At 46.9% G+C, this 27,293-nt stretch overlaps 1 protein-coding gene across 1 annotated transcript in view; it reads right to left on the bottom strand.

The window, feature by feature from the left end:
• Nucleotides 1–11,503: 11,503 nt before the first annotated feature.
• Nucleotides 11,504–27,293, bottom strand: part of INSR (insulin receptor) — a gene marked incomplete at its 5' end in the record, with an annotated part of 54,339 nt that continues 38,549 nt past the window's right edge. The window contains 8 exons of the mRNA XM_049639399.1: nucleotides 11,504–16,445; nucleotides 18,783–18,917; nucleotides 19,237–19,366; nucleotides 20,706–20,865; nucleotides 20,957–21,067; nucleotides 21,998–22,242; nucleotides 24,194–24,261; nucleotides 25,546–25,648. Coding sequence (XP_049495356.1) covers nucleotides 16,091–16,445; nucleotides 18,783–18,917; nucleotides 19,237–19,366; nucleotides 20,706–20,865; nucleotides 20,957–21,067; nucleotides 21,998–22,242; nucleotides 24,194–24,261; nucleotides 25,546–25,648 — 1,307 coding nt within the window. The remainder of the gene's footprint in view (nucleotides 16,446–18,782; nucleotides 18,918–19,236; nucleotides 19,367–20,705; nucleotides 20,866–20,956; nucleotides 21,068–21,997; nucleotides 22,243–24,193; nucleotides 24,262–25,545; nucleotides 25,649–27,293) is intronic.

The following is a 27,293-nucleotide window of genomic DNA, read 5'->3' as shown; positions in this document are numbered from 1 at the left end:
GCCCAACAGGGCCAACCTCACTCTTCAGGAACCACACACAAGTCTCTCCACCTGCTTAGTCTACGGACTATAAAATGCTTCATAGTGACTTTTAGGAGAAAACGATGTAATTTCAATCATATTTTAGTCTGTTCACTGGTCCATCTATTCAGTTTTCTTTTTTTTTTCTTTTCGTTTCTTTTTTTTGAATACAGAAAGAAAAAATTTATTTTTATTTTCAATTTTTATTAAAATATTTTCTTGGGGCGCCTGGGTGGCGCAGTCGGTTAAGCGTCCGACTTCAGCCAGGTCACGATCTCGCGGTCCGTGAGTTCGAGCCCCGCGTCAGGCTCTGGGCTGATGGCTCGGAGCCTGGAGCCTGTTTCCGATTCTGTGTCTCCCTCTCTCTCTGCCCCTCCCCCGTTCATGCTCTGTCTCTCTCTCTGTCCCAAAATAAATAGAAAACGTTGAAAAAAAATTAAAAAAAAATATTTTCTTTATTTTTTCTACCATATTTTTTACTTTTTTGTAAATTTTCAAATTCTATTTTACTTCCATCATTTCATTTTATTCTATTTTATTGTATTCATTTTCTCAAATTTTCAAACATTTTCCTTTTTTATTTTCTCCCCTTTTTTCTCTAATCTATCAAGCACCTTTCAACAACCAGACCAAAACACACCTAGGATCTAGCATCATTTATTTGATTTGTGTGTGTGTGTGTGTTTTGTTTTTAATTTTTAATTTTAATTTGTTTTTACCTTAATTCTTTTTCTTTCTTCAAAATGGCAAAACGAAGGAATTCACCCCAAAAGAAAGAACAGGAAGAAATGACAGACAGGGAATTAATCAATACAGATACAAGCAAGATGTCTGAACCAGAATTTAGAATCACAATAATAAGAATACTAGCTGGGGGTGAAAATAGATTAGAATCCCTCTCTGTGGAGATAAAAGAAGTAAAAGCTAGTCAGGATGAAATAAAAAAAATTCTATAACTGAGCTGCAATCTCCAATGGATGCCACAGCAGCAAAGATAGATGAGGCAGAACAACAAATCAGTGATATAGAGGACAATCTTACGGAGAATAATGAAGCAGAAAAAAAGAGGGAAACTAAGGCAAAAGAGCACAATTTAAGATTCAGAGAAATCAGTGACTCATTAAAAAGGAACAACATCAGAATCATAGGGGTCCCAGAAGAAGAAGAGAGAGAAATAGGGATAGAAGGGTTATGTGAGCAAATCATACCGGAAAACTTTCCTAACCTGGGGAAAGACACAGATATCAAAATCCAGGAAGCACAGAGGACTCCCATAAGATTCAACAAAAACCGACCATCAGCAAGGCATATCATAGTCAAATTCACAAAATACTCAGGCACGGAAAGAATCATGAAAGCAGCAAGGGGGAAAAAAATGTCCTTAACCTACAAGGGAAGACAAATCAGGTTTGTAGCAGCCCTGTCCACAGAAACTTGGCAGGCCAGAAAGCAGTGGCGGGATATATTCAATGTGCTGAATTGGAAAAATATGGAGCCAAGAATTCTTTATCCAGCAAGGCTATCATTCGAAATAGCAGGAGAGATTAAAAGTTTCCCAGACAAACAAAAATTAAAGGAATTCATGACCACTACACGAGCCCTGCAAGAAATTTTAAGGGGGACTCTCTGAGGGGAGAAAAGACAAACAAAGAAAAAGAGTTAATACCTTTACTCTCAAACTGTTCCCCCCCCCCAAAAAAAAAAGAAAGAAATGGAAGGAAAGCTTCCAAACTCATTCTACGAAGCCAGCATTACCTTGATTCCAAAACTAGACAAAGGCCTCACTCAAAAGGAGAATTACAGGCCAATATCCCTGATGAACCTGGATGCAGAAATTCTCCACAAGATACTAGCAAATCAAATTCAAGTACATTAAAAGAATTGTTCACCATCATCAAGTAGGAGTTATTCGTGGGCTGGAGGACTGGTTCAATATTCACAAATCAATCAACATGGTAGATCTTGGTTTTTAAACACCGTTCTCAAAAATGGGGTGGGGGAAGGGTTGTAACCAGGGCTCCCTGGGAAAGTGGTTAATTCTAGGGCTAGGGCAGAGAAAATACAAAATGGTCATGGAATGTCTTGTGGTGCCATAAAGTAAGGAAAGCCTCAAAAAGTGCTGGGTGCATGTTGAAAGAACACAGGTGCTAACCTTAATGCTCTTTTAATGGAAAGGAAAGAGTCCCAGAAAAGTCCACAAAATCTGCCTAAAAATTTCCCTCAGGTCTTTGAATAACACCTAACCTGCACCTATGCAGAAGTCACTAGGAGGATTAGCAGAGAATAGCTACTGAAAGGTGAGGGTTTGCACGAAAAGTTTCAGAAGACACACATTCTAAGAACTGAAGGTTGGTTTTTGGACTTATCCATAGTGGAGTGACCTTGGGAAAAACCTGTTTTCAACCAATACCCTTGAAATTCCACACCATGATATGTATCATGCACTAAGAGGAAGAGTTACACCTTAGGAGTAAGTGAAAAATTGAAATAGACCTGCCCTTATAAAATTTAAAACCTACCCTTCATGGGATCAAGGTGATTAGCCCTATAACTGTCTGCCATTACAAAACTTAATAGTCAGAAGAATAATCAAGAGCATCTACAAAGTGTCATTAACAATATCCAGCAAACAATAAAAAATTACTAGACATGCAAAGAAATAGGAGAAGTTACAAATTGGGAAAATATAAATCAATAGAGGCTGATCCAGAAACAATCCAGGTACTGGAGTCAGCAGACAAGGACTGTTGTTTCAAAATAACTATGAAAAATACATTTTTAAAAAATGAAGGAAACATGGCCAAATTGTAGAAAATTGAAAGCAAACTGCAAAGCTTCAAAGCAGCCAAAGAAAAGGGCCACATTACTTTCAAGAGAGCAATAATAAGTCTAATAATGACTTTTTAAAGGAAACTACAGAAACAGAAAGACAGTAAATGACATCTAGACGGTTATGTTGAGGGGCACTTGGGTGGCTCGGTTGGTTAAGTGTCTGACTCTTGATTTCAGCTCAGGTCATGATCCCAGGGTCATGAGATTGATCTCTGCGTTGGGCTCCATGCTGGGCAAGGAACCTGCTTGGGATTCTCTCTGTCCCTCTCTCTGCCCCTCTCCCACTTGTCTCTCTCAAAATAATAATAATAAAAATAAACTTTAAAATAATAAAAATAAACTTCAATCATAAAAACAAATAGGTTTTAAAAAACTTCTCGGCCTAAAATTGTATAACTTGACAAAACGTTCCTCAAAAGTGGAGATGAAATGAAATGTTTTCCAACAGGGTTTTTTAAAGAGCTGAAAGAACTAATCACCAACAGAACTATACTGTTGACATAGTATAGACACACTAAAGTGAGTTCTTCAAGCTGAAGGGAAATTTTTCCATATGGAGACACATAACTCCAGGAATGCATGAAGACCAATAGGAAACATACATGTGAGTAAATATAAATGACTATTGACGTATTTTTTAAAATCAATACAGTTTTGTAACTTTCTTAGAAATTTAAATTTTTTTTCTAAATAAAAAGGTTTTAAAAAATGTTGAGCTGAGCCCCCCAAAACTAGAGATGAGAGAAGGCACAGCAAGTGATCCTTCAGTCTGTCCTCCAAGACTAGAGCTTATGGGACCCCCAGCAAGTGATGCTCACAGTCTGTGTCCAACAGTCAAGCTGACAGAAGTCCTAAGCAAGAGACTCCCAGCCTCCTCCAACACTAGAGACAGCAGAACCTCAAAGCGTAATCCCCAACCCACCCCTAAGCACAAACGATGAGGTCTGAACAAGCAACACCCCAAGTTAGAGATGATGGAAACTCCAACAAGCACCCCAGTCCCTTCCAATTCTAGAAATGACAGCAGGCCCAGAAGGGACTCCTTCAGCTTCCCTGCAACAGTAGAGAATGGGGAGCCCAATCCCAATGACCCACTCAGTCTATACCAACAAGACAGAGAAGGGGAGTCCCAGAAAGTGACTTGTGATAAGTGAAGCTATATCCAATGACCCCAAAACTAGAGACAATAGGATCTCCATCCGGTGACCCCTTCCCAGATCTCCATACAAGAAACAACAGGAATCAGTTCTCTGGTGTTGGGTTACCCTCAAGTTAACCCAACATCAGAGACCAGGGGAGCTTAGCAAATGACCTCCCATATCCCTCCAATATTAATGATGATAGAAACTCCAAATAGCAACCCTCAATGCCCTATACACTAGAGAAGAAAGGACACCCAGCAAATGCCACACCATTCTCATTCAGCACAGACTCCAGCCTACATCCCTTGTCTTCCCAAAATTAGATCTGAGTATCCCCAGCAGTGACACCCCAATATCCTCCCAAGACAAGCAATAACTAGAATCTCAACAGGTAACCCACCGGGTTCTCCAACATAAGTGACAAAAAGAATACTGTCTCTTTCCCTTGTCCTAAAATAAGAATTGACAGAAACATCGTTAAGCAACACCCTCAATGAAACAAGCAGCCACAAATTAAAAATTAATAAATGTATCTTCATTTTAAAAAGGCTGCATGGCGGGGCGCCTGGGTGGCTCAGTTGGTTAAGCGTCCGACTTTGGCTCAGGTCATGATCTCGTGGTCCGTGAGTTCGAGCCCCGCGTCGGGCTCTGTGCTGACCGCTCAGAGCCTGGAGCCTGTTTCAGATTCTGTGTCTCCCTCTCTCTGACCCTCCCCCGTTCATGCTCTGTCTCTCTCTGTCTCAAAAATAAATAAACATTAAAAAAAAATTAAAAAAAAAAAATAAAAAGGCTGCATGGCAAAGACAAAAGAGAGAGTTGTTGGAAACAACAAAAGAGAGGTATGTTGGAAACATACCACGATGGCTGATTTATTAATATTAAAGAATTCCTACCAAATAATAAGAAAAATATAAATATCCATTAGAGAGATGGGCACACGACTCACAGAAAATACAAATGGTTCTCATAAAAAAGAAAAATACAAAGGAAAATACCAAAATTCCTTTTTTCATTCATCAGAGTGAGAACTTTTTTTTAAATTTTTTTTTTTTACATTTATTTATTTTTTTGAGAGACATAGAGCACAAATTGGGGAGGGGCAGAGAAAAGGAGACACAGAATCCGAAGCAGGCTCCGGGCACCGAGTTGTCAGCACAGAGCCTGACGCCGGGCTCGAACTCACAAATCGCGAGCTCATGACCTGAGCCGAGGTCTGACGCTCAACCGACTGAGCCACCCAGGCGCCCCCCGCCCCCCGCCCGAGTGAGAACTTTAAGTTTAATAACATCATGTGATGGTCAGGGTGTGGGAAAGTGGCACTCCCATAACACACTAACAGGGAGGTGATTAATTAGCTGGTCATCTCCATGTGGACCTCTCCCCTGGCTGCCTGGGTACCCTCATGGCATGGCTCACGCTCTGTCACCAAGCTCCGCAGAGGGAAGTCCGTGTGAGGCTGAAGCAAGAAAGTAGCTGTCTGCGAGCCAGGAGGAGAGCTCTCCCCAGGATCTGAATCAGCCAGCATCTGGGTCGGGGACTCCCAGCCTCCAGAACTGTGAGAAATAAACCTCTATTGTTTAAACCACCCAGTCTGTGGCATTTTTTATAGTTTATTTTTTGAGAGAGAGAGAGAGAGCATGAGGGGTAGAGATAGAGGGAGAGAAATAGAGACTCCCAAGAGCAGGCTCCACACTGTCAGCAAAGAGCCGGATGTGGGGCTCGAACTCATGAACCGTGAGATCATGACCTGAGCCGAAATCGAGAGTCAGACACTTCACCTACTGAGTCACCCAGCACCCCTGCGGCATTTTGTTATGATGGCCTGAAGAGACTAATACACTCCCTATCCACTTGTCCTCTATTTTGCTTCTAGCACAGATCATTTCTAACACACCATATAGTTTTATTTTCTCATAGTTGGAAATGTAATTAAGAGATTAGAAACAGAACAACACAATAAGCAAGTAGAATGAAGGTAATAATAAAGAGCATAAAGCAACAAAATTTAAAACAAAGATGTCACATAGAGGATTAACAATGATGAAAGTTGACTCTGAAAAACAGATAATGAAATTGACAAACTGCTGGGGCGCCTGGGTGGCTCAGGCCATTGAGCATCTGACTCTTGGTTTCAGTTCAGGTCACCATCTCATGGTTCATGAGTTCGAGCCCCACGTGGGGCTCCAAACTGACAGTGCGGAGCCTGCTTGGGATTCTCTGCGTCCCTCCCTTTTTGCTCCTCCTCCCCTACCCCTGCGCACATGCACGCACCTTCTCTCTCCCTCCCTCTCAAAAATAAATGAATAGATAAACATTAAAAAAAGAAAGAAAGAAATTGACAAACTTTTAACATGACTGATTAGGGAAGAAAAAATGCCCCCTCAAAAAAAGAAGAAAGAAGGGAGGGAGAAATGGAAAATGAGACAGAACTGCAAGGATTAAAAAGATGATAAAAGATTATTTTGAACCCCAGTCCCAAATTTGGAAAACTTACACAAAAAGGACAAATTCCTAGAAAAATGCAATTTGCCAAATGAGACTCATTCACAAATGAGACTAGATGGCACCAGAATGTTGGTGTTGGAGACTTCCAAGTTTATCCAGGGCTTTGTTTCTGAATATTTAAGGGATATGTGCTGGGACGGCCCAAGGCAGGGGCATCCTGGGTTTGAACATGTAGCATCCTGCACCTGTGGGTCACTCTTTGGGGGGCTGGGGACAGTAGAAGGCACACGCCATCCCTGTGTTCACTGCAACATTATTCACAATAGCCAAGATACTGAAACAATCCAGGTGTCCCTTGATGGGTGAATGGATAAAGAAAATGTGGTATAGATATAAGTGGAATATTACTCAGCCATAAAAAGAGTAAAATCTTTCCATTTGCAACAACATAGATGGACCTTGAAGGCATTATGTTAAGTGAGGTAAGTCAGACAGATAAAGGTAAATAATAGGGCGCCTGGGGCTCAGTCAGTTGAGTGCCTGACTTTGCCCAGGTCATGATCTCACAGTTTGTGGGTTTGAGCCCCACATTGGGCTCACTGCTCTCAGTGCAGAGCCCACGTCAGATCCTCCTCTCTCTCTGCCCCTCCCCTGCTTGCACTCTCTCTTTCTCTCTCTCAAAAATAAATAAACCATTTAAAAATAAATAAAAATATTTTTTAAAAGACAAATATATGATTTTACTTATATGTGGAATCTAAAGCAAAAACAAAAGCAAAACTCAGTTCCTAGGTACAGAAAACATATCGATGGTTGTCCGAGGCAGGGGGTGAACGGGGTCAAAAGGTACAAACTTCCAGTTATAAATAAGTCATGGGGACGTAACACACAGCAAGGTGACTGGAGTTAAGAATACTGTATCATGCATTTGAAAGTTGCTAAGACCGTAAATCTGAAACGTTCTCATGACAAGAGAAGAAATGTAACTATGTATAGTGATGGATGTTAATTAACTACACTCCTCTCGGAGACAATTTTTGAATACATACAAATATCAAAATAGGTTGTATACCTGAACCTAACATAATGTTATATGTACCTCAGTTTTAAAAAGAAAAGAGAAACTAGGAGATACATAGATAGAAATAAATACAGATATAGATGATAGAGATATAGACATAGACATAGATCCACAAGGATGCCTTCCACCAGGAGCACGAGCATCGTGATGATGTCAATGCCGGTGACGCGTGTTAGCTAACACTTAAAGACACTCTCTGTGCTACACATGACTCTTCACCTGCCCAATACCTCAGATCGGGTCACTATGCTATTTTATCAGTTTTCTTTTGCTGGGCAATAAATTTAACACCTTAAAAGCACATTCATTCATTATCTCACACTTTCTGTGCGCCGGGAGTCTGAACGTCATTTAGCCGGGTCTCGGAGTCTCTCAGGACTGCAGTCAAGGCGTCTTCCAGCCCACGTTCTCACCTGGAGAAGGATATGCCTCCATGTTCATCCAGGTTGTTGGCAAAGTCAATTTCCTGTGGTTGTAGGACTCACGACACCAGCTTTATACTGGCCTTGGCTGGAGGCCACCCTCAGACCCTAGGGGCAGCCACAGTTCCCTTCACGTGGCCCCTTTCGTAGCTCACAATAGAACGGTTTGCTCTTGGAGGCCTCCAGTAAAATCTCTCACTCCAACCTGCTACTATAAATTCTATAAAATTCCGTAAACATGGTCTTGACATTCCATCATCTTCTCCATGGTCAATGAGTTAGAAACAAGTCACGTATGCTGCCCATACTCAGGGTGAGGGGATCCTACAAAGTGGTGGACACCATGAAATGGGAATTATTGGGGGGGTCACCCTAAAGTGTGTCCACCACAGTTTTCTCTGACACAACAGGACAGAAAGGAAGATCAGTGATGCTCCTTCAACTCCCTGAAACTCAGGTGCCACATCTGTGAAACAAGGTTGTCCTGAGCATTCTGCCATGTAAGGTCCGCGAAACGACCCCACACGCCACGGCATTCCCTGGGGGTGGAGTTGGGGGGTGAAAATGCGTATTTACAATAATAAAAAAAAAACAAGTAAAGCTACTAATCTGTATTAAGCTTATACCACATGCTGGGCTCAGTGCTTACTCCTTTTTCGGTCTTATCCAATTTAATCTCAGAATGACTCCGCAGTAGAAGTTCTGTGATTATCTTTTTCTAAAAATGAGGAAACTGAGGCTTAGGGAGGCCTGATGTGTTGTCTCAGATGGCCTGGCTAACAACTGGAAAATTCACAAATCCCTAACTTTGAAGCCTTGTTGTGAACCAGTTAGCATCTCCGCACTACCCTTAACCCTGCGAGCTTTGCATTCTTCCTCTGTGGGTTGCTGTTCCGTATTTTTCAGGGCAGCCATGGAGGGACTGTGCTCAGAAACCTCACAAGGTTTTATTCCTCTTTTATTCCTCTTTTATTCCTCCTTAATGCTGGAAAGCCAGATGAACCTGTAGGTCCACCAACCAGAGCACAGGGGAACAAAGAACCATTGCTGTGTGAGCTTTGGGACTTCACTGTCCCTCTCTGATTCATTTTCTAAAGCTGCCAATGAGTCTCCCTGAGGTCCTAACATCTCTGGTTGTGGCGGATGGGGGTTCCTGGAGAAAAAGACTCTGAAATCTTTTAGCCTGCCACCATCACACAGATGAGTGAAACCATGTCGAATCGTTCAGCCCAGGCAAGCCATCGGCTGACCCACGGTGTGGATTTCAACACGCGCTGGCCTGGCTCCTGGAATGGTGAGAAAGAATAGCGGTTTGTTGTTTTAAGCTGCTTTGTGTGGGAGAGCTTGTCACACAGCAACAAATAGAGATAAAGGTTCACATGGGGGAGTTTTATCCGGGATAACTTGGGATCAGTATCTGTAAGGGAGGGGAGTAGGTCTGAGCAAAGGGAAAAATTATACTGCAATGCAACTGCCACTGACACCTTACCCCATCCTACGGGGAGCACTCTAACCGTGGTGGCGTCTCGGAGCTGTCCCACATTGTACCACTTCGCTAGGGCTGCTGTACCAAAGTACCACAGACCAGGGGGCTGCACAGAAATGCATCCTCCCACAGTTCTGGGGGCTGGAAGTACAAGATCAAGATGTCAGCCAGGCTGGTTCCTCCTGAGGTTGTGAGGGAGAATCTGTCCCTTGCTTGTCTCCTAGGTTCTGATGGTTCACTGGCAATCTCTGGCATTCCCTGGCTTGTAGATGTGTCATCCCAGTTTCTGCCTTTATCGTCACGTGGCGTTCTCCCTGTGCATCTGTGTCCAGGGAGACCTTTCATAAGGACACCACTCATATCGGATTGGGGCCCCGCCCTACTCCGGCATGACTCCACCTTAACTAGTTATATCTACAGTGACCCTATGTCCAAATTAAAGTCACATTCTGAGGTACTGGCAGTTAGGATTTGAACATCTCTTTTTTGGATGGGGCGTGGGGGACACGATCAAACCTAAAACATAAATCTAGGCACAGGGGCCAGGCCTTGGTGTCCCCACATAAAACAGTCGTTAGATGTGGCTACCCTGAGCGAGGGAGTCTAACTGTGGGCAAAGCAGGTCCCCAAAGCCTAGGCAAGTGCTGGCAGAGGGGCTCAGTTGTGAGCCCCCAGAAGACAATGCCCCCGTCAACGACAATGGACCCACTACAGCGACCACAGCAGTGTGTTCATCACGGCATGCACTACGTCTACCCCCGTGGATCTAATGTAGTTCTGGTCACAACAAGGGCTTCTAGAGGCGATTGGGGTGTAAGACTCTGGGTGAGTCACCTTGAGGGCACAATCTCAAGCTGCACGGTCAGCTTCGGGGTTGAAACCGTGCCCCAGGAGATGGGTCAGGAGCACCTAAGGAGGTTAGAGACCAACAGCTAGAAAACGTGGACCTCATCACACATCGTCTAGACCACCTGCTATCACTTCCCTTTTCTGTGGAGTACTTTGGAGATACCAAAGCTTTCATGTGCTTCCTTCCTCTCACCATGCTGGTGGCCACTGGCTCAATCTTTGGCCATATGGCACACACTTGGGGCAGGGATCAGGGTTTCCTGGCCCCGAACCCTGAGCATTTCAACCACTCACATCCCCAGTCCAACCCAGAGCCCAGCTGGAGCTCCTTCTCTGGTTGCAAGATTGTGGCCTAGAAAGCCTACCCAAAGATGTGCTTTTCCTCAGCTTTGCTAGGTTCTCACCGAAGGCCGGAAGTCTTGCATGGATGGACAGACGGATGGACAGATGGATAGATAGATGGCTGAATGGACAAACAGGTGGATGGATAAACAGATGGGTGTACAAACGGGTGGTTGAATGGATAGAAGGAAGGAAGGAAAGGCAGAAAGATGACTTCATGGACGGATGGATGGATGGATGGATGGAGTCAGACTGGGACCAGAGGACCCACCCGGCCAACACACAGAACTGTGAGAAATAAGTGTTTGCTGTTTCAAGCTACAAAGTTTTTAGGATATTTGTTACAAGTAACAACTAACGTGAAGTCATGTGACTCACTCAAAGTCACATACGGAGCTGAAGGCAGGGAGTCTGTCTCCTTGCCCACTACGCTCCGTGTATAGCTCATGCAAGGCTGTTCAAAATCCTCTTTCAATCTGTGGTCCCCCACTGACCACCCATCCTGGGGGCACTTCCATCCTGTCAGGATGACATTAAAAGTATTCAGTATATACATGGTGAAATAGAGCAAGACCCCGGAGGTCCCCTGGAGTGAACCCCTTAGTGCTTGCATTATGGGAAAGTCTGAGGATCTTTAGGATAGCAGTTACCAACCGTTATGGAAATAGTTCAATATTTAAACCACCAGTTCAAGCATACAGGTATGTACCAGCAGATCAGCCCTGATTGTAACAATATTTAACCTCCCGCTTCATTGTTCTGAAGAAACAATGAAGGTTTGTTCCCTCTGAAAACAGATACCCGTGATTTCCAGATTTCCCTTAACACAGCCCACCCCACACAGTTCACAGGTCCTTGCTCGAACACCACACAAAAACAAGAATATTCTCCGATAATTTATTCAGAATTTTCATATAAACAGGTAATTATCCCATATTTTACATGCAGAGCAATTTCAATATTCAAAGAAAAAGGCATATTCTGTACATGGCGCTACTTGGCTCTTGTAGGAAAACATTGAAAAAATAATAATTGAGCTTTTGGTGGGTTTTGTGTTTCTGAGTTGTTTTCCCCATAAGCTGAGGCACATTTGATCCTGTGCAGCTGACAGCGGATGGAAAGTGTCTGCGGCTGACACGCAGGGCCAGGACCCCCCGAGGCACAAAAAGTAGAGAGACTAAACAAGCCATTCCTGAATGTGTGCATAGACACACACTTGTCTTGGACGTTGTTCCTTCCTTCTCAAAGGGGACAAAGAGCCTCAGATTCGTGATCTGGTTTTTAACAAGGACTTTTAGGGTCCACACCCGAATAAGAATTTGGCTGGAGGTTGGTTCTGGACCCTGACTGGTATGAGGTGACAGTGAGCTCACAAAGTCAATGTTTCCCTCTGCTTCTGGGGGACCCCTCAGGAAACATTCACCTTCAGCTGTAGCCCCTGAAAGTCCATGACATTCTTTCATGTGTTTGAAAGAACAAATCAGCATTTGTTCTTTCCATTTCAACCTCACCTCTGGTGTAAATCAATAGTCTAAACAACCTTCTGGAAGGTCTTCTGAAGGGACACCATTCTATGTGCACCATTTATACACAATCAGCGTTTCCCTGTTCCCCCCATCGAACAAAACCGTAATTTCTGAAGAGCCCGAGGTGTCAAGGGCTCACCAAGTGGCATCCAGAAGACATTTAACCCCAAATTTCCACCCACCATGAAGTAGAAAAATGATTGTCACTGGAACTACAGCACATCCACGAACTACTCAGATGGCTGGCATGGGCCATGCTCTGATAGCATTCCTGCCCACTGCCCACTGTTACGACAGCTACGAATTAACACCTCCCAACTCAACCAGCACATTTTATGGCAGATTGTCTGCTCTGGTGGGAGATAGTGGAAGATTTGTCCATCAATTGGCAGCAGTCTCCAATGATCACAGGATTGTATGTGCAGACCCTTGCATCAATTCCCACATTTTCTCTGTTGTGCTCAATATCTCTCCACGAGAACCAGCAGCATTCCTCCCTACAAGCTTGACATTACAGGAAAGCACCAAGGACAGCTCCCAGAATACAAACGTTTCCAGACGTGTGCTTGACATCACTGGTCCCGGGAGAAAGTAATGTGCTTGCTATTCTCCTCCCGGAAGAAGAAACTACTCTGTCGATTATGCCACATTAATGAAAAGGATTTTAATAATAATGAGACATCTTTAAAAACAAACAACAGAAAGTACCCATCTAAGCTGGCTTTGTTGCTCTTTTTAGAGCCCGTCACTACAACACTGCCAGGCCAATCATGACTTTCTAGGACCAAAGTTGTTGTTAGACACAACATTGTGTGATGAAAAAGGTTTATGACCCAATGGCTGCTTTCTCTTCTCACTGCAGTGGCAGAGACAAACTAAAAGAAATAGGTGATATCCCATTTGTGCAGGTGAGCCCAGCATTCTCACACAGGGGTCCAAGGTTCTGTGGCTAAAAAATATACTCAGCATGCTGGTAGATTTGGGATTGGAATTTCTCTACAGTCCCCTTTTCCACTCGGAGGATAGAGACGCTGCATTGGGTATTTGTGTGTGAGGTGCCCACAGTGCAATTTGTTCCACTTCCCCAAAGCATCTGAGCTTAAAAGGAGTAGGAAGAAGCCATGGAGAGTCCAGGGCACCTCGGTGCTCACTGCAGGGGGATGCAGTAGGGCAGCGGGGATGCTAGCTTTGCACCAAAACCTATCTTCGCCCCAGCAGGAGATGGAGTATTCTCTCCTCACCAAAGGAAGCTAGCTCAGGCCTGGGCACCCCACACATCAGATACGTCATGATGACCTGAAATTTCAGTTCATGTTTGGAAGCATGGTGCCAATGGATGCAGGATCAAAAAAAGTGGGGGTGGGGAAGATTGAACTCAGAGAAGACTATTATCAGCCAGAAAAAGGATCTATGCTCACACGAAAGCCACACTTTATCCCAACTCCCTCCCTCAAAATTCTTACTGGTCCCTGGCATTTGGAATCAGCTGATACAGATTTTCCCTGATTCAGATTGGATCCAGGCAGAATTCTGAAGTCTCAAAGATGTCCGTTATTGAACCGCATCTTAATGATACACTGAGGTAGACTGTGCTGGAAAAAAAAAAAAATCATTACCCCACATTCACCTGTTTATTTCTCGTTGATAAAAATTTACATGCACTCCATTTTTTACGAAAGTGATTTTTACAGTGATTTTTATATATTAAAATAAATAATTTCCCCCTAATATAAGAAAACCTTTCTGAATTAGAAAAATGTGAAAATTGTTGCTAGTGTCATATACGGCCACTACAAATTTACTATGAAAAGAACAAAATACCTAGATCTATGTATTTTTAATTTACGTACAGACCCTCTTATATGTACAAAATAAATTTGGCGAAAATAATTTCTGTTCTCTTGTTCCTTATACCCAACCAATCATTGAGGCTCCCCAGAAATATTTCATGTGCTGTGATTTCTCAAATCATATAAATAAGATAGTAATAGGCAATTGGGATTTGTGTCTACCTGTGTTCTTAACCAAGAATTGAGAAGGTTCAGAGGTCGCCATTGTCTCTATCCTGTTCTTAAGCCCACAACTTTTAAGAGAAGGGGAGAAGGAAGCAATCGAAAACTCATGAGCAAATGCTCTCAGGGATAACCCGTGGGTGACGATTTTGATGAACCAAAGTAATGAGTTCACCATGTTCTTTATTTGAGCAGCTGTGATTCTTTCCCCAAAGGGAAGAAACTGAATTCACGCCCACTCGGAAGTTCTTGGTGGCGCGACGATCCTTAGCGGTTTCTCCTCCAGACTCTACTCTCTTGGGGACTGCGACATCATAAGCACCTGAGAGTTCTGCTCAGGCCCCACACCTGGCCCAGCTGAGGTCACTGGGTGCAGAGCAGCTTCTGGGAGGTCAACTCTGAGGACAGCTGGATGCCCTGAGGGTGGAGGCGACCGACAGGTGCATCTCGCTTCATATTGCTTAGTGTTCTCAAAGTCCATCTGGGCTGTCGCACTTTGGGATTTGATTTTGTTGTTTGCACAGTAATCATAGGATGTGCACACCCAGTTGAGGAAGCGTGCGAGGTACACACAAGGAACCAAAAGATCCAAGAGCCACAAGTGTGTCTGAAGGCAGGACTCAGCTCCAGGCGCCTACCAGCTTACCCAAGCAGAAAACGAGCCATCCACCAAACCCAATCACCCACACCCATGGCCTCATGATGTCCAAAAGGGTTAGCAGCTAATGTGGCTTTATTCCCAGAAAAATGGATGCCTTTAAGACCAAACAAATCAGCCACTGGTGCCTCGCTCCCCCTCTGCACACAGGCAGATCAACCAAGCAACCCACAAGCCTTCCCCTCCCCCCCCCCCCCCCCCCCCGGGAAACAGTTAATAACTTATGAGGCTGATGCTGGAGATTTTTTTAAAAATTAAATATGTTACAAATATATTCTCAAAACTCTTAATCACCTTAGTTCTTTTTTTTTTTTTTTTCTTTTTCTTTTTTTATGTCCTAGCTTTGTTTGGTCTTGAAAAGATCCACTATCACTCCAAACTACTCCCTTGGCTCCCGGAAAACATTTTTCACCAAAGTTAAGGGAGAAAAGACTCCTGAGACTAGGCTTGGGGCAGAAAAATCTGTGGAGGGCACAGTCTCCCAGTAAATAAGAAGGAAGGAGATGGGAGGGATCAGGAGTTCGAGAAGAGCAGACCCCCCAAAGCGTCAACGCGGCATGAATACTCTGTGTGCGTGCGCACACACACACACATACGCACACCAGCCATATCTAGCCTGGACACACACACACACACGCACGCACGTGGACACACGTGAACCACACACCGGGACTGCAGATTCTTATCAAAAGTATAAAAGCAGTAGCTATTGGTCAATTTGAGGAACTGATTTTGTGAAGAAGAAGAAGAAGAAGAAAAAAAAAAAAAAATCCTTCAGCCTGGATGAGAAGACTCTTCTCGAAGCCCACTCCGTAAAGTCTGAGATTCTACTGGAACAGGGTGGGTTTTTTTTTTCTTTCTTTCTTTCAAACTTTTGTTCCACAAACAAGTTTTATGCTTTATACTGTAGCTCAGACACCAGAAAAAAAAAAAAAGAAGAAGAAGAAGATTTTTAAAAACAAGTCCTTGCTTTCAATCTACTTGAAAAAATAGTAACATTCTGGCTTAAAACCGCAGTTGCCTGTAGGGACAGCAGCCGAGGAAACCCCTTCTCCTCTAGGGTCACAGTTAAATTCTCTGACAGCTAGTCAACTTGGCAATCAAACAAATGTGTTTTAAGTCATCAATGAACAGCAATGGATAGCAATGATCTCTGAGCTCCGTGTGATGCTGTGGCAGATTCATAGGAGAATCCTGAGTTTTCTGGAGGCCTTCAAACCAGAGGAAAGTGAACCAGAGGGGTTTGGAGAACCCCTCCCCCAAAACAGGCGCCGTTAGGAAGGATTCGACCTCGGCAGGGTCAGAATCCGTCCATTTTTCTTGCCCCCGTTCATGTGGGTGTAGGGGATGTGGTCCTCGTAGTTCCGCTTGAGGCCCAGCGAGGACACTCCATCCCGGCCCCCGGCCTCTTCCCTCTGTGAGTGTGAGGCCCGATCCAGGGGGACACTCTCCATGTCCTCAAACTCCATTTCCAACTCCTCACTCTCAGGTGCCTTGTTCTCCTCGCTGTGGAAGAAGGAGACTTCCGGAAAGCTGGGGTGCAGGTCGTCCTTGAGCAGGTCAACGATCTCCAGGAAGGTGGGCCGCATCTTGGGATTGAACTGCCAGCACATGTGCATCAGGTCGGTGCTGCAGGACAGAGGGACGCGTCAGGAAGGAGTCCGGGGGATCCAGCCATGCAATCCCCACTCCCACCCTTGTCCTGGCGGGCCGCCCCCACAGATGACAAGTACCAGCACCAGACGGTGGCCACCAGCGCAGGCAACAGTCAAGACAGAAACAGCATTTCTACCGATGCTAAAAAAAATGGTTTTGGAAAGACAGCCAAAGGGGCTGCCTCATTCCCAGGGCAGATCAAGAAGGGCCCCTTCTGACACAGCCACACGTTGAACAAGGTTTATAAATTTTATACGTTCCTGGTTTTTGTAAACTTTAATTTCTACTGGGGCTGCTTGAAAGGCTTCCCTGTGCCAGTAGGCAATCTTTCTAGGGCCAGAGATCCCTCAGGATCTAGATGCTTGAGGACTGATGGGGCATCAGGAGGACCAGCCGTAAGCAGCCATCCTGCAGGCCCAGCACTCACGCGCTCCAGGGCGGTAGCAGGGGGGGTTACAACCTGACTCAGCCAAGGGCAGGTGCCGAGGGCCTGGGATTTCCATTTTACCTCTTCCTCGCCCCGCTGTAATTTCTAAGGCAGGGGTTGGCAAATTTCCACCCGCGGACTAAATGTGGCCCCCTGAAGTGTTTTTGTAAATAAAGTTTTATTGGCACACAGCCACACCTGTTCATTTACGTACTGTTGATGGCTGCCTTCAGTCTATACGCAGAGCTGAGTAGCTGCAACAGAGGGCCACACAGCCCACAAAGCTGAAAATATTTACAATATGGCCCTTTGTAGAGAGTCTGTGGACCTCTACCCTAGGGCCTACTCGATTTCCCTGGTCCTGGAACTACAGCCAGCTGCTTACTGGCATGACTTAGTGAAGGACTTTCACGAAGCAACGTCTAGAAATACTTTGCTCAGAGTTTCTGAACAACTCTGCTTCGTACTCTTTTTCCTATGAGGTCCCTTGCAACTGGGTTTTCTAAATTAACGTCATTTTCTTCGGGGGATGAAGTGTCAAAATAGCCTTTCCCCCTTCAGGAGGGAAAACTTTTTCCAAAGAAACACTAATAAAGGACTTTATATTTAATAAATGTTCATTGTCGAAATAAAACACCAAAACATAGAGAAAATACAGCTTGCATACAACTTCCCTTCAGATCTAACCTCATTTTTCTATCTGAAGACATTTGGAAGCATAATATATACTTTTTACCCTTGATATTTAACGTAGGCTTATTCACCAAGTTATAAAATATTTTCATAAAATACGTTGAAATATTTTCAACGTATTTTATTTTGGAAAAAATAATATTTTGCAAATTTCGTTTGAGATTTCAATGGCTACATCGTCTCAATTTATAAATTTACTTGGCAATTCTCATATTGTTGGGTATTTAGATCATGTCAATTTTTTTTTTGAGACTTTAAAAAAACATTGCTTTGAGTAGCTGTTAACAACAGGGGGGTAAGAATGATTATCACCAAACTGTTGTCAGCCCTGAGTATTAAAACTCTCTTTTCTTAGGGGCACCCGGGTGCCTCAGTTGGTTAAGCATCCGACTTAGGCTTGGGTCATGATCTTGCAGTCTGTGAGTTTGAGCCCCACCCTGGGCTCTCTGCTGTCAGCATAGAGCCTGCTTCGGATCCTCTGTCCCATTCTCTCTCTGCCCTCCCCCCACTGGTTCTCTCTCTCAAAATAAATAAATTAACTTAAAAAAAACAAAACCTCTTTCTTTCCTCCTTTCTTCCTTTTTTTGCTAACTTAGGAAGACGGTATTTCATTTTACTTTATGTTTCTTGGACTCTAAGTGAGGAAGGACAAGTTTGCAAGTGTTTAAATGGCTTGTGCATGTGTGTTGTCCATTTGGTCCCCTAACAAACATTTACTATTTCTTTTCAGCAAAAAAATGTAAAACAAAAACTGGGGAGTACTGGGGAGATACATAACACATATCCCTGGAACCCAAAATAATTTTAATGTTTATGCTTAGGATTTGTTTTTTTCCCCATTCTATAGAGGTGTAATTGACATGCAATACTGTATTCATCTCCTGACAACCCGGTAAGTATATAAATAGACAGTTAAACATAAATACGCCACCCCAGCCACCCAGTTTCCTTCTCCCGTGGTAACCACTGAGGTGGGGTTTCTTGTAGAACCTTCCACACACATGATAGGCAAGAAAGCATACCTGTGAAGGTGTGACATGCAAACACGAGCACATATGTAGATACAACGTGCAAAAAAGTGCCCGTGCCCAGACACAGTGTGCAAACACAACCACCTGTGTAGACATATGACAGCGAACCAAAGGGCACTAATGCCTTTTTAAGGAAGAGCCCGGACGCTGCACACTTACACTCTCTCCGGACAGTTGTCAGGTTGGTCCAAATATCCTCCGTCCATGACAAATTTCAACACCTGTTCATTAGACAGGCCTTGGTAAGGTTGTTCCGCCAAGCTGGTGATTTCCCAAAGGACCACACCAAAGGACCTGCCAATGACAGTTGAACGTAACAAAGAAGCCATTAAAACACACACACACACACACACCCCTTCTTAGTCTACTAGAATGTGGTTGGCCAGTTCATTCAACAATTCATGCTGCATCCAGAAACGTCTACATTAGTCTCAGTCGGAACACAGGTAGCTGTGCAAGCGTCCTCAGACATGACATCCCCGTCGTTTTCTTGATTACGAGGCTACGAGGAAGGCAGGCTTTAACGGGCCCCCCGCTTGCTGGTCACACACAGGGAACGACCCGGGATTCGGGCCCAGCGTTCTGTCTGCCGATCTGTGCGTGCACGACTCACCACATGTCAGAAGAAGTGGTGAAGACCCCGTCCTTCAGGGATTCCGGTGCCATCCACCGCACGGGGAGCAGACCCTTGCCTCCTTTCCGGTAGTAATCCGTTTCATAGATGTCTCTGGTCATTCCGAAGTCTGACAACAAATGGTTCAACATCGTCTTAACTTTCAGCCTGCAGCCCAGGCGTCTCCACCCTCAGGGCCCCACGCCTCGAAGAGCCCGCAGATGGGCTCACCTGTCCCAGGTGTGGGCTCACCTGCGTGGCGGCCAAATCCACCGAGAATGGATTCTGAGGGTACTTATGGGGATGTGGAGGGAAAGGATGGGCCGCCACGTAAAGGGAAGGAAACGGAAGCACCAAGTGGTAAGGAAGCAATGTTCCGGCCCGCAGCCTGGGAATCCTGTTTCTAGCAGCACTTCCTTCCCACCCACGACCTTGCAGGCTTCCCAAACTGAAGCTTTGAGTCTCTGCAGCCAACCTTCTATTCTCCACTAGATGTGGCTCCACCGCTACCCAGTGCCCAGCTCGAAACCCAGGGTCGGGTCCTCTTTTGACCCACCCCTTTCCTTACGCCCACATCTAAGACACATCTAAGTCCTGCCCACTCTCCTCCCACATTCCCCTCTAGTCAAGCTATTCTTCTCCATCACTCCGGCCCCACCCAGGCCCACGGCCACCTCTCCCCTGCAGGACCTTCCCTCCAGCTGGACCCTGGCAGCTCACTGCCCAAGAAAAGCTACATAAGGAGGATCATGCTGTTCCTTGCTTTCCGTGGCTAATGGGGGACGAGGTCTTTCGGGACTATAAGCAGAATGACATCACTTCCGGCTTCCCTTGCTGATATAAGATAACGTCTTTGGGGATCGTAAGTAGACTCGTGTTACTTCTTGCCTTCTAGCCTCCCTCCCCGGGTCTGGCTCCTGCCCCTCTCCCTCACCTCACGTCTCACGCTGCTCTACACCCCTCTACATTCCTTTTATTCCTATCACGTCAGCCATCCTTCCGGCCTCCTGGCCTCACATTTGCCATAACTCCCCCTGGCGTGCTGTCACTCAGGTCAATTCATCCTGCAAGTTTTGGCTGAAACGCTGCCTCCCTACAGAGAGAGGCCTCTCCTCGCTATCATGGAGCTCTTTATTTCTTTAGGCTTCATTATCTTGTTTATAAAAGCATTCTCTTACGGTTCCTACTGGCGCGGGTAAAGACTGCATGCCGAGGGCAGAAAACTCGTGGTGACTTATCCACCATCACACCTCTCGGCTCCTAGTGCAGTGGCTTCCACCAACAGGGAACGCGAATATTATCCAGAGCCGTAAATGAGCAAGTTCACGAGCAAATGCGGTTCCATTACAGTTTGAGGTTCAAGCCCGCCCTCTTTGCGCTATTGGAAAAGACTGTTCAGTCTAGACAACTCCTTCCAAAAATCAAACTGGGCCTGGGCCCCGTGTCTCAAAGCAGAAAGCCGGACGCACCTCCAATTTTGACGGTGAAGTCGTGGGCCACCATGCAATTTCGAGCTGCGAGATCCCGGTGCACAAACTTCTTGGCATTCAGGTACGCCATCCCGTCGGCGATCTCCGCCGCCATCTGAATCATCTCTTGCAGAGTAGGGGGAGGGCGGCCAGGGTTATTCTGAGAATCGAAACATGGGGTCGTGTGTTCAGCAACGTGGGCTCCTGCGGCCGGGAGCGGGTGCCCTGCCGGGTCCCCAGAGGCAGCTCACCTCAGCCTCCGGCCGCAGGGAGCGGAGGTAGCTCTTCAGGTCTCCGTGAACCATCAGCTCCATCACCACCAGCGTCGGCTGGCCTTTGGACACCACCCCCAGGAGGCGGACCTGTGGAGCAGGTGCAGCACGTGGTAGGGTGAGGGTCTGGGGGAAGGTGTCCACTTGTCAAGGTGGCGCACAGCACCCTGTGTGGTGAGCCCTGGTCTGTCTGGCTCAAATGCCAGGGTCAATGCCTTGCTGGGACAGGGGAGTCGGAGGAAGGAGGGAGAATTCGGGACTCAGGGTCTGGTGGGTGGGGGAGCAGACAGACATGCCTACAGAGAGCAACATCCGAGACAGACACTTGGATATCTCCTTGGTGTCTCTGAACACATAAGGCACGTTCCCATCTCGAAGCCTTTGCACCTGCTGTTCCCTCTGCCTGGCTCTCTGTGCCCTAACAGGTCCACATGGCTCAGTCCCTCCATCCTTAAGTCTTGGCGCAAATACACCTTTTCCTGAATTCCCAGTCCCCTGACTCTGCTTCTCTTGTTCCATTCTGCCATAGCATCAGCCCCCAATGTCTTCCCTAAGGAACTTAGCAGTTTTAGGGTCTGCCTCCGCGGCTGTACAGGAAGCTCCATCAGGGCGGGAATCCGATGCATCAAAGAGACGAGAAATGAGGCTTAGCACACAGCCGATCCCCTTAGCACTAGGCTCCAGGAGAAGGTAAGTGGGAAAGGGTAGGCAGGGATGGGGTGAACACTCATGTGTTTAAGGGTTATAAAGGAGCCAGGAAGAGGGAAGAGACAACATTCTGGAAAGCAACGGGACGAGTCTGGCTCCAGGCAAGGTGGGAGAGGATGAGATTAGAGGAGGGACAAGGAGGGGGGCCCTCCCCCACACCTTGAGGGTACTGCAGAGTGGGGGACAGGCAGGGTCCACACCTAGGGTCCTCCCACCCCGTGCAGGAGGAGGACGAGGGACAGGGGAGCTGGAACAGGGGAGCTGGCACCAGAGGAAGCCTCTGTCTGCTCTGGGGGCAAACGCAGGACTCACCACGTGATGACAGGTGAAGCCCTTCATGACTGAGGCCTCGTTGAGAAACTCGATCCTCTCTCGCAGACTGGCGGACTCGTTGACCGTCTTCACCGCCACGCGGGTCTCCGCCTCGCCCTTGACGATGTCCCTGGCATTGCCCTCGTACACCATGCCGAAGGAGCCCTGCCCCAGCTCGCGCAGGAGAGTGATCTTCTCCCGAGGCACCTCCCACTCGTCCGGCACATACACAGAGCAGGGAAACACTACTCCTCACTTATCTACACAGCATCCTTGACAGACCCCTGGGGGCCCCCCAGCCAACCACCCACCTGAGCACCCCTGGCAAACGTTCGTTAAGTGATTTCTGCGGTCCAGAACCTGTGCCAGGCACCGGGCATAGAGCCGAGAACAGGACAGGTGTGGGTCCCTGCCCTCACAGGGGGGGACAGCAGAGGCTTGGGAAGGAGCCACTGTCGGCCCAGGGTCCTGGCCAGTAGGTGCCACACCGAGCCTGCCTCCACATCCTTTCTGTCTGATCTCAGAGCCTCCTGGGTCGGAGGCTGTGGTCTCTGCAAAGGGCCAAGGGGATGGGGACAACTCCGCCTGCCAACCACTGGCATGTGAATGAACCCATCCAGGACCACCCAGCACCAGCTGATCCCCAGGCAGGCTGCAGCCATGTGAACGAGCCCGGATGAGATCAAAGGATTTGCCCAGCTGATCAGATCACAGGTGGCGGACCCACCAAACTGTGTGCTAATAAAGGGAGGTCGTCTTAAGTCACTAGAGCTGGGGTGGTTTGTTACACAGCAAACGATTTGCAGATGAATGCACAAAGACCTCATAAGAAAAGCCGAAATGGTTCCTGCGTCCCCTGCACCCGTTACAGGCTGAATACACCCATTACTTCATTCCTGGAGGGAAGCAGGGCGGTAGGGTGGAGAGGCAGCCCTGAGGTTCAGCTGCCCCACCTCCGGTGTGCGGTAACAATGCCGTCACCCCCGTTCGTTCCCTCCCGCTCCCGTTCCCCCCACACAGTTCCACCTGGAATGACCACTACTTTCTCTGTCGTGATGCTTTGGCATCTAGGCCCTCGATGGCCCTAAAGGGGCTGCCCCTGCCCAGGGCGGCCAGTTCCTAGAGACAGTAAGTGACCTGCCAGTGAGTATACCTTCTGTATGCAAAACAACTAATCCAGAGCCCAAACCATAACCCCTCCCTCTGTGGGGCCCGCACCCTCTGGGCTCTATCCCCTTCCCCTGATCACCCAGGGCCAGGCCCTACACCCCAGAACCCATGGAAATCATTCAAACTAGCCAATCCTCAGTCTTCCCCCGCCTTGCCACGCCTCCCCAAGAAACCACAATAACGGTTCTTGTCCGCATTCCTTCCATGCTCCCTCTGCCTCCTGCCCGACCCCGGGGCTCCCCTGTGCGGTGCTGCCCCCCCCTCTGTGCATGTCTTATCAGACCTGATTAAAACAAATCCTGGGGATCCTTAAAAGCATCACCCCTGTATCCCAAGGCAGTAGTATCCTTGGGATCATCGACAGCGCTCATGCCTTGAAAGTCACTTTTTCTGCTTTTTGCTGCATGAAGCACTTTGGAAACTTGTCCTGCGGCAGATGCTTTCCCCTCTGATGGAACAAGCAAGCCTCATCTCTAGGGACTGCCCGATGCCCTTTGGTACAATCAAGGGAAACACAGGTGTCGGTCCTACGCGACTACCAGCATCAGCATCACATCTGTGTTCAGGTGCCACCAATGGCGGATGTGTCCCTGCCACACATACAGCCTCCTGTTCACCCCATTTTATCCTTCATTCTTGACTTCCCCACCCCCTGACCCCCAGTGTCTCAATTTGGCTTCCGACTCCCACCTGCCAGTTTGGACGGCAAGTCCGTACATGGCTCTCTGGCTCTGACCCTCGGCGCGGTCTCGGGCACAGGCCGCAGATGCCACAACCCCACAGCTGGGGCACCAGATTCTCAGCCTCCCAGCCCCGCTAGATCAGCCCATCCAACAGGCGCCAGACAGCAGGTGTCCGGCTGCTCCCAGCATCGGGGTCTCCGCAGCCAGGGACAGGTCTCCAGTGAACGAGAGGGCTCATCTCAGCCTCCCAGGGTATCGACCCCCGACTTCCACTGGACAGTAATGGGAAAGGGCACTGAAAGGCAGGATTCCGGCCACCCAGAGGTCAGGGGATGGTACTCACCATCACTGGCACTGAGGTACTCAGGGTTTGAAGAAGCATACAGCGGCCCCAGTGGCCCATCCGGCTGCCTGGAAGGGAAAAAGGAAGACATTCCAGCTTGGTATTCTCACGAGGCCCTGGGTCACTCGCAAGGGGGCTACGAGCTCCCCAGGGCAAACGCAACCCTTACCAGCAGCATCCGTGTAATAATCCTGGATACAGTCTGGGGTTATGAACGGAAGCCCATCAGGTGGCTACTGAAGTGCATCAACATAGAACCATAAGCTGTAACTCATGGGTGTCCGTGGGACACCCAAGAGCCACTCACCCGTTGCTGTTCTCATCCCAGCTCACGAGAAACAAGTGTTACATTTTCAGGAAATTTGAGAGCAGGTTGTTAATACAGCCATCATTTAAAGTTACAGGGCACAGGTTTACAATGAAATAAAATGGTATCAAAAGCAGACTCACCATTTCCTCATTAGCTTACTATCATCCGTGACCATCTGGAGCTTGAAATTGGCCACGGTAGGAATATTTACATGATAGAAACAGGAATGATACAAACCAAGACTTGATCTATTGTTCTGTTGTTTGTGCAGGCTTAAGAAAGTGATGGCAAAAATGTTACCAATGCAGATTAAGCTTCAAAGTCTGTCAGCGCTGGGGCGCCTGGGTGGCTCAGTCGGTTGAGCATCCGACTTCAGCTCAGGTTGTGACCTCTCTCGGTTCGTGAGTTCAAGCCCCGTGTCAGGCTCTGTGCTGACAGCTCAGAGCCAGGAGACTGCTTCGGATTCTGTGTCTCCCTCTCTCTCTCTGCCCCTCCCCAGCTCACTCTCTCTCTCTGTCTCTCTCAAAAATAAATGAACATTTAAAAATTAAAATTAAAAAAAAAAAAGTCTGTCATCTCCACAGCCATGATATTGCAAACAGAAAAAAAAAAAAACTTAAGAAAATGTTCCTCTGTATTTATGAATTATTACCTGATTGACTGAAGTCATTTGTTCATTGATGAACCCATACACCTTATCTCATTTTTACCTTACTCTTTAATGAAAACAAAATATCAACGAACATCCAGGTTGGAACTATACTCATTCATCACTTGCAACCATAGGTTGGCTATAGATATAAAGGTTCAGGGGGAAAAAGTCAACCAAAACATTTGGTGAGAATCAACCAGCTAGAGGGAATTTACGGTAACAAGCAATGTATATTGTATTATGATCACTACCTGTAAATTGCATGCTATGCACATCCCTATGACAGTAAAACTTATAATAAACTTAGATATAGCTCTCTCTGTATCTAGGCACACTTTCTTTTTTGGAGAGCCAGTTTTTAACCATTTACCAGCACACCATTGTACCCACCTCTTTCTCAGGAATAGATAAATACTTCCAATCACAACACTGAAGAGAAAGACAAAGATGAGAGGCCCGATGATAATTTTTGCAATGTTCGATGGGACATCTACTGAAATAGAGTAAGAAAATATATGTTTCGCACCAAAACGTATTCACATCACAAATCACACCTATGCCTGTAATGGCGGGCCACACACACCTGCCCCCTCTCTTGTCCCCGAGCCTCTCTGCTGGTCTCCTGGGCCGTTCTTTTCCAGTCATCTTGAATCACCAGTTGGCTCCATGGGCCTGGGCAGTGGGCTCAGAGGCCCTGACCTCCAGACCACTGCCCACTGCCTTCTCCCTCCCCCCCAGCCCAGGGCCAGCTTCACAGGCATGTAAGCCTGGCCATCACCCCAGTCCCCACTGGGGTGGGGCCCTGCTCCTTAACACTCTGCTGTCGCCATCTTGAAAGTCTTAATAATTTGTAAGCAAACGATCTTGCGTTTTCATTTTACAGAAATGAAATTTTAATTTGCCCCACAAATTAAATAGCCTATTTGAATCCCAACAGCACCTCCGGCAGATGAAAATTTCACCAGGAAGTGCCGTGTGTGTGCTAGGGGGTCTTCCCCAAAATATCCTTTTAAATCGACCGAAGAAACGTTCTGTTAAATTTGCACGTGAGGCCCAGTTGTCTGCAATTATACACACGCCCATGTATTCAGACTCTCCCGAGCCGAGGAGGAAAATGGGTTCTAAGGAATCAGGGAGGGAACCCGGTCCCTGGGCTCTTTCAACATCCACAGCGGTTTACTGAACACTTACTAAAAGTACCAGGCGCTGTTTGAAGAGCTTTGCGCCAGTGTTTTTATTTAATTGTCACATTAGCCAAAGTGAGAGGTGCCGTGACTGAGGCCAGTTAACAGATTGGGAAAAGAGGCTCAGAGACTGGAGGCGGGTCTTGCCCCAAATCCCAGAGCCGATCCACGGTGGAGCAGGGATTTCAACCCGGGTGATCTGAGTGAGTTCTTGACCACTACCCCACGCTGCCTTCGGTGGCCAGCGCTGCCCTGAGACATCCTGTCTTCCTGTACCCCTCCCTGAATTGGCAGCGAACTGCCTCATCCCCCCTCCCACAGCTCCTGGCCACAGAAAGTCTCCATGAATATCTGGTGGCCGAACGGGCCATGAGAGATGGACACCTACTGGTCACATGCAGGTGGATGTCTGCATGTCCCTCCTTCCTGTCCCTTTTTCCTTAGGAACAGGGGAGCTGGAGGCCACCAAGTGGCCAGGACTCACAGTGTCTCAGGACATAATCGGAGAGGCAGGCTGCACCCTGCCAACCCCACCTCTGCTTCCTGGACACCACGGTCGGGCTCACACTCCAATTCCAGTGGCCACGGGAACCAGGGTGAAGAAACGGAAATTTAAGAACTCTTGCTCTGAGTCACAGAAGGGTAAGGTCAGCCCCTGGGGGTGAGCGCCTCCTTAAAATCTGCACCTTGCTTGCTTGTTATAAAATAAAAAATCACTCAGGGTGCCTGAGCGGCTCAGTCAGTTAAGCGTCCACCTCCTGATCTCAGCTCAGGCCATGATCTTAGGGTTCGTGAGTTCGAGCCCTGTGTCGGGCTCTGGGCTGATAGGGCAGAGCCTGCTTGGGATTCTGTCTCTCCTTCTCTCTGCCCCTCTCCCACTTGTGCATTCTCTCTCTCTCAAAATAAGGAAAGAAAGAAAGAAAGAAAGAAAGAAAGAAAGAAAGAAAGAAAGAA

The sequence above is a fragment of the Panthera uncia genome, chromosome A2, assembly GCF_023721935.1.
Source record: "Panthera uncia isolate 11264 chromosome A2, Puncia_PCG_1.0, whole genome shotgun sequence".
NCBI classification, from domain to species: Eukaryota; Metazoa; Chordata; class Mammalia; order Carnivora; family Felidae; genus Panthera; species Panthera uncia.
This window is presented reverse-complemented; position numbering and strand designations above follow the sequence as displayed.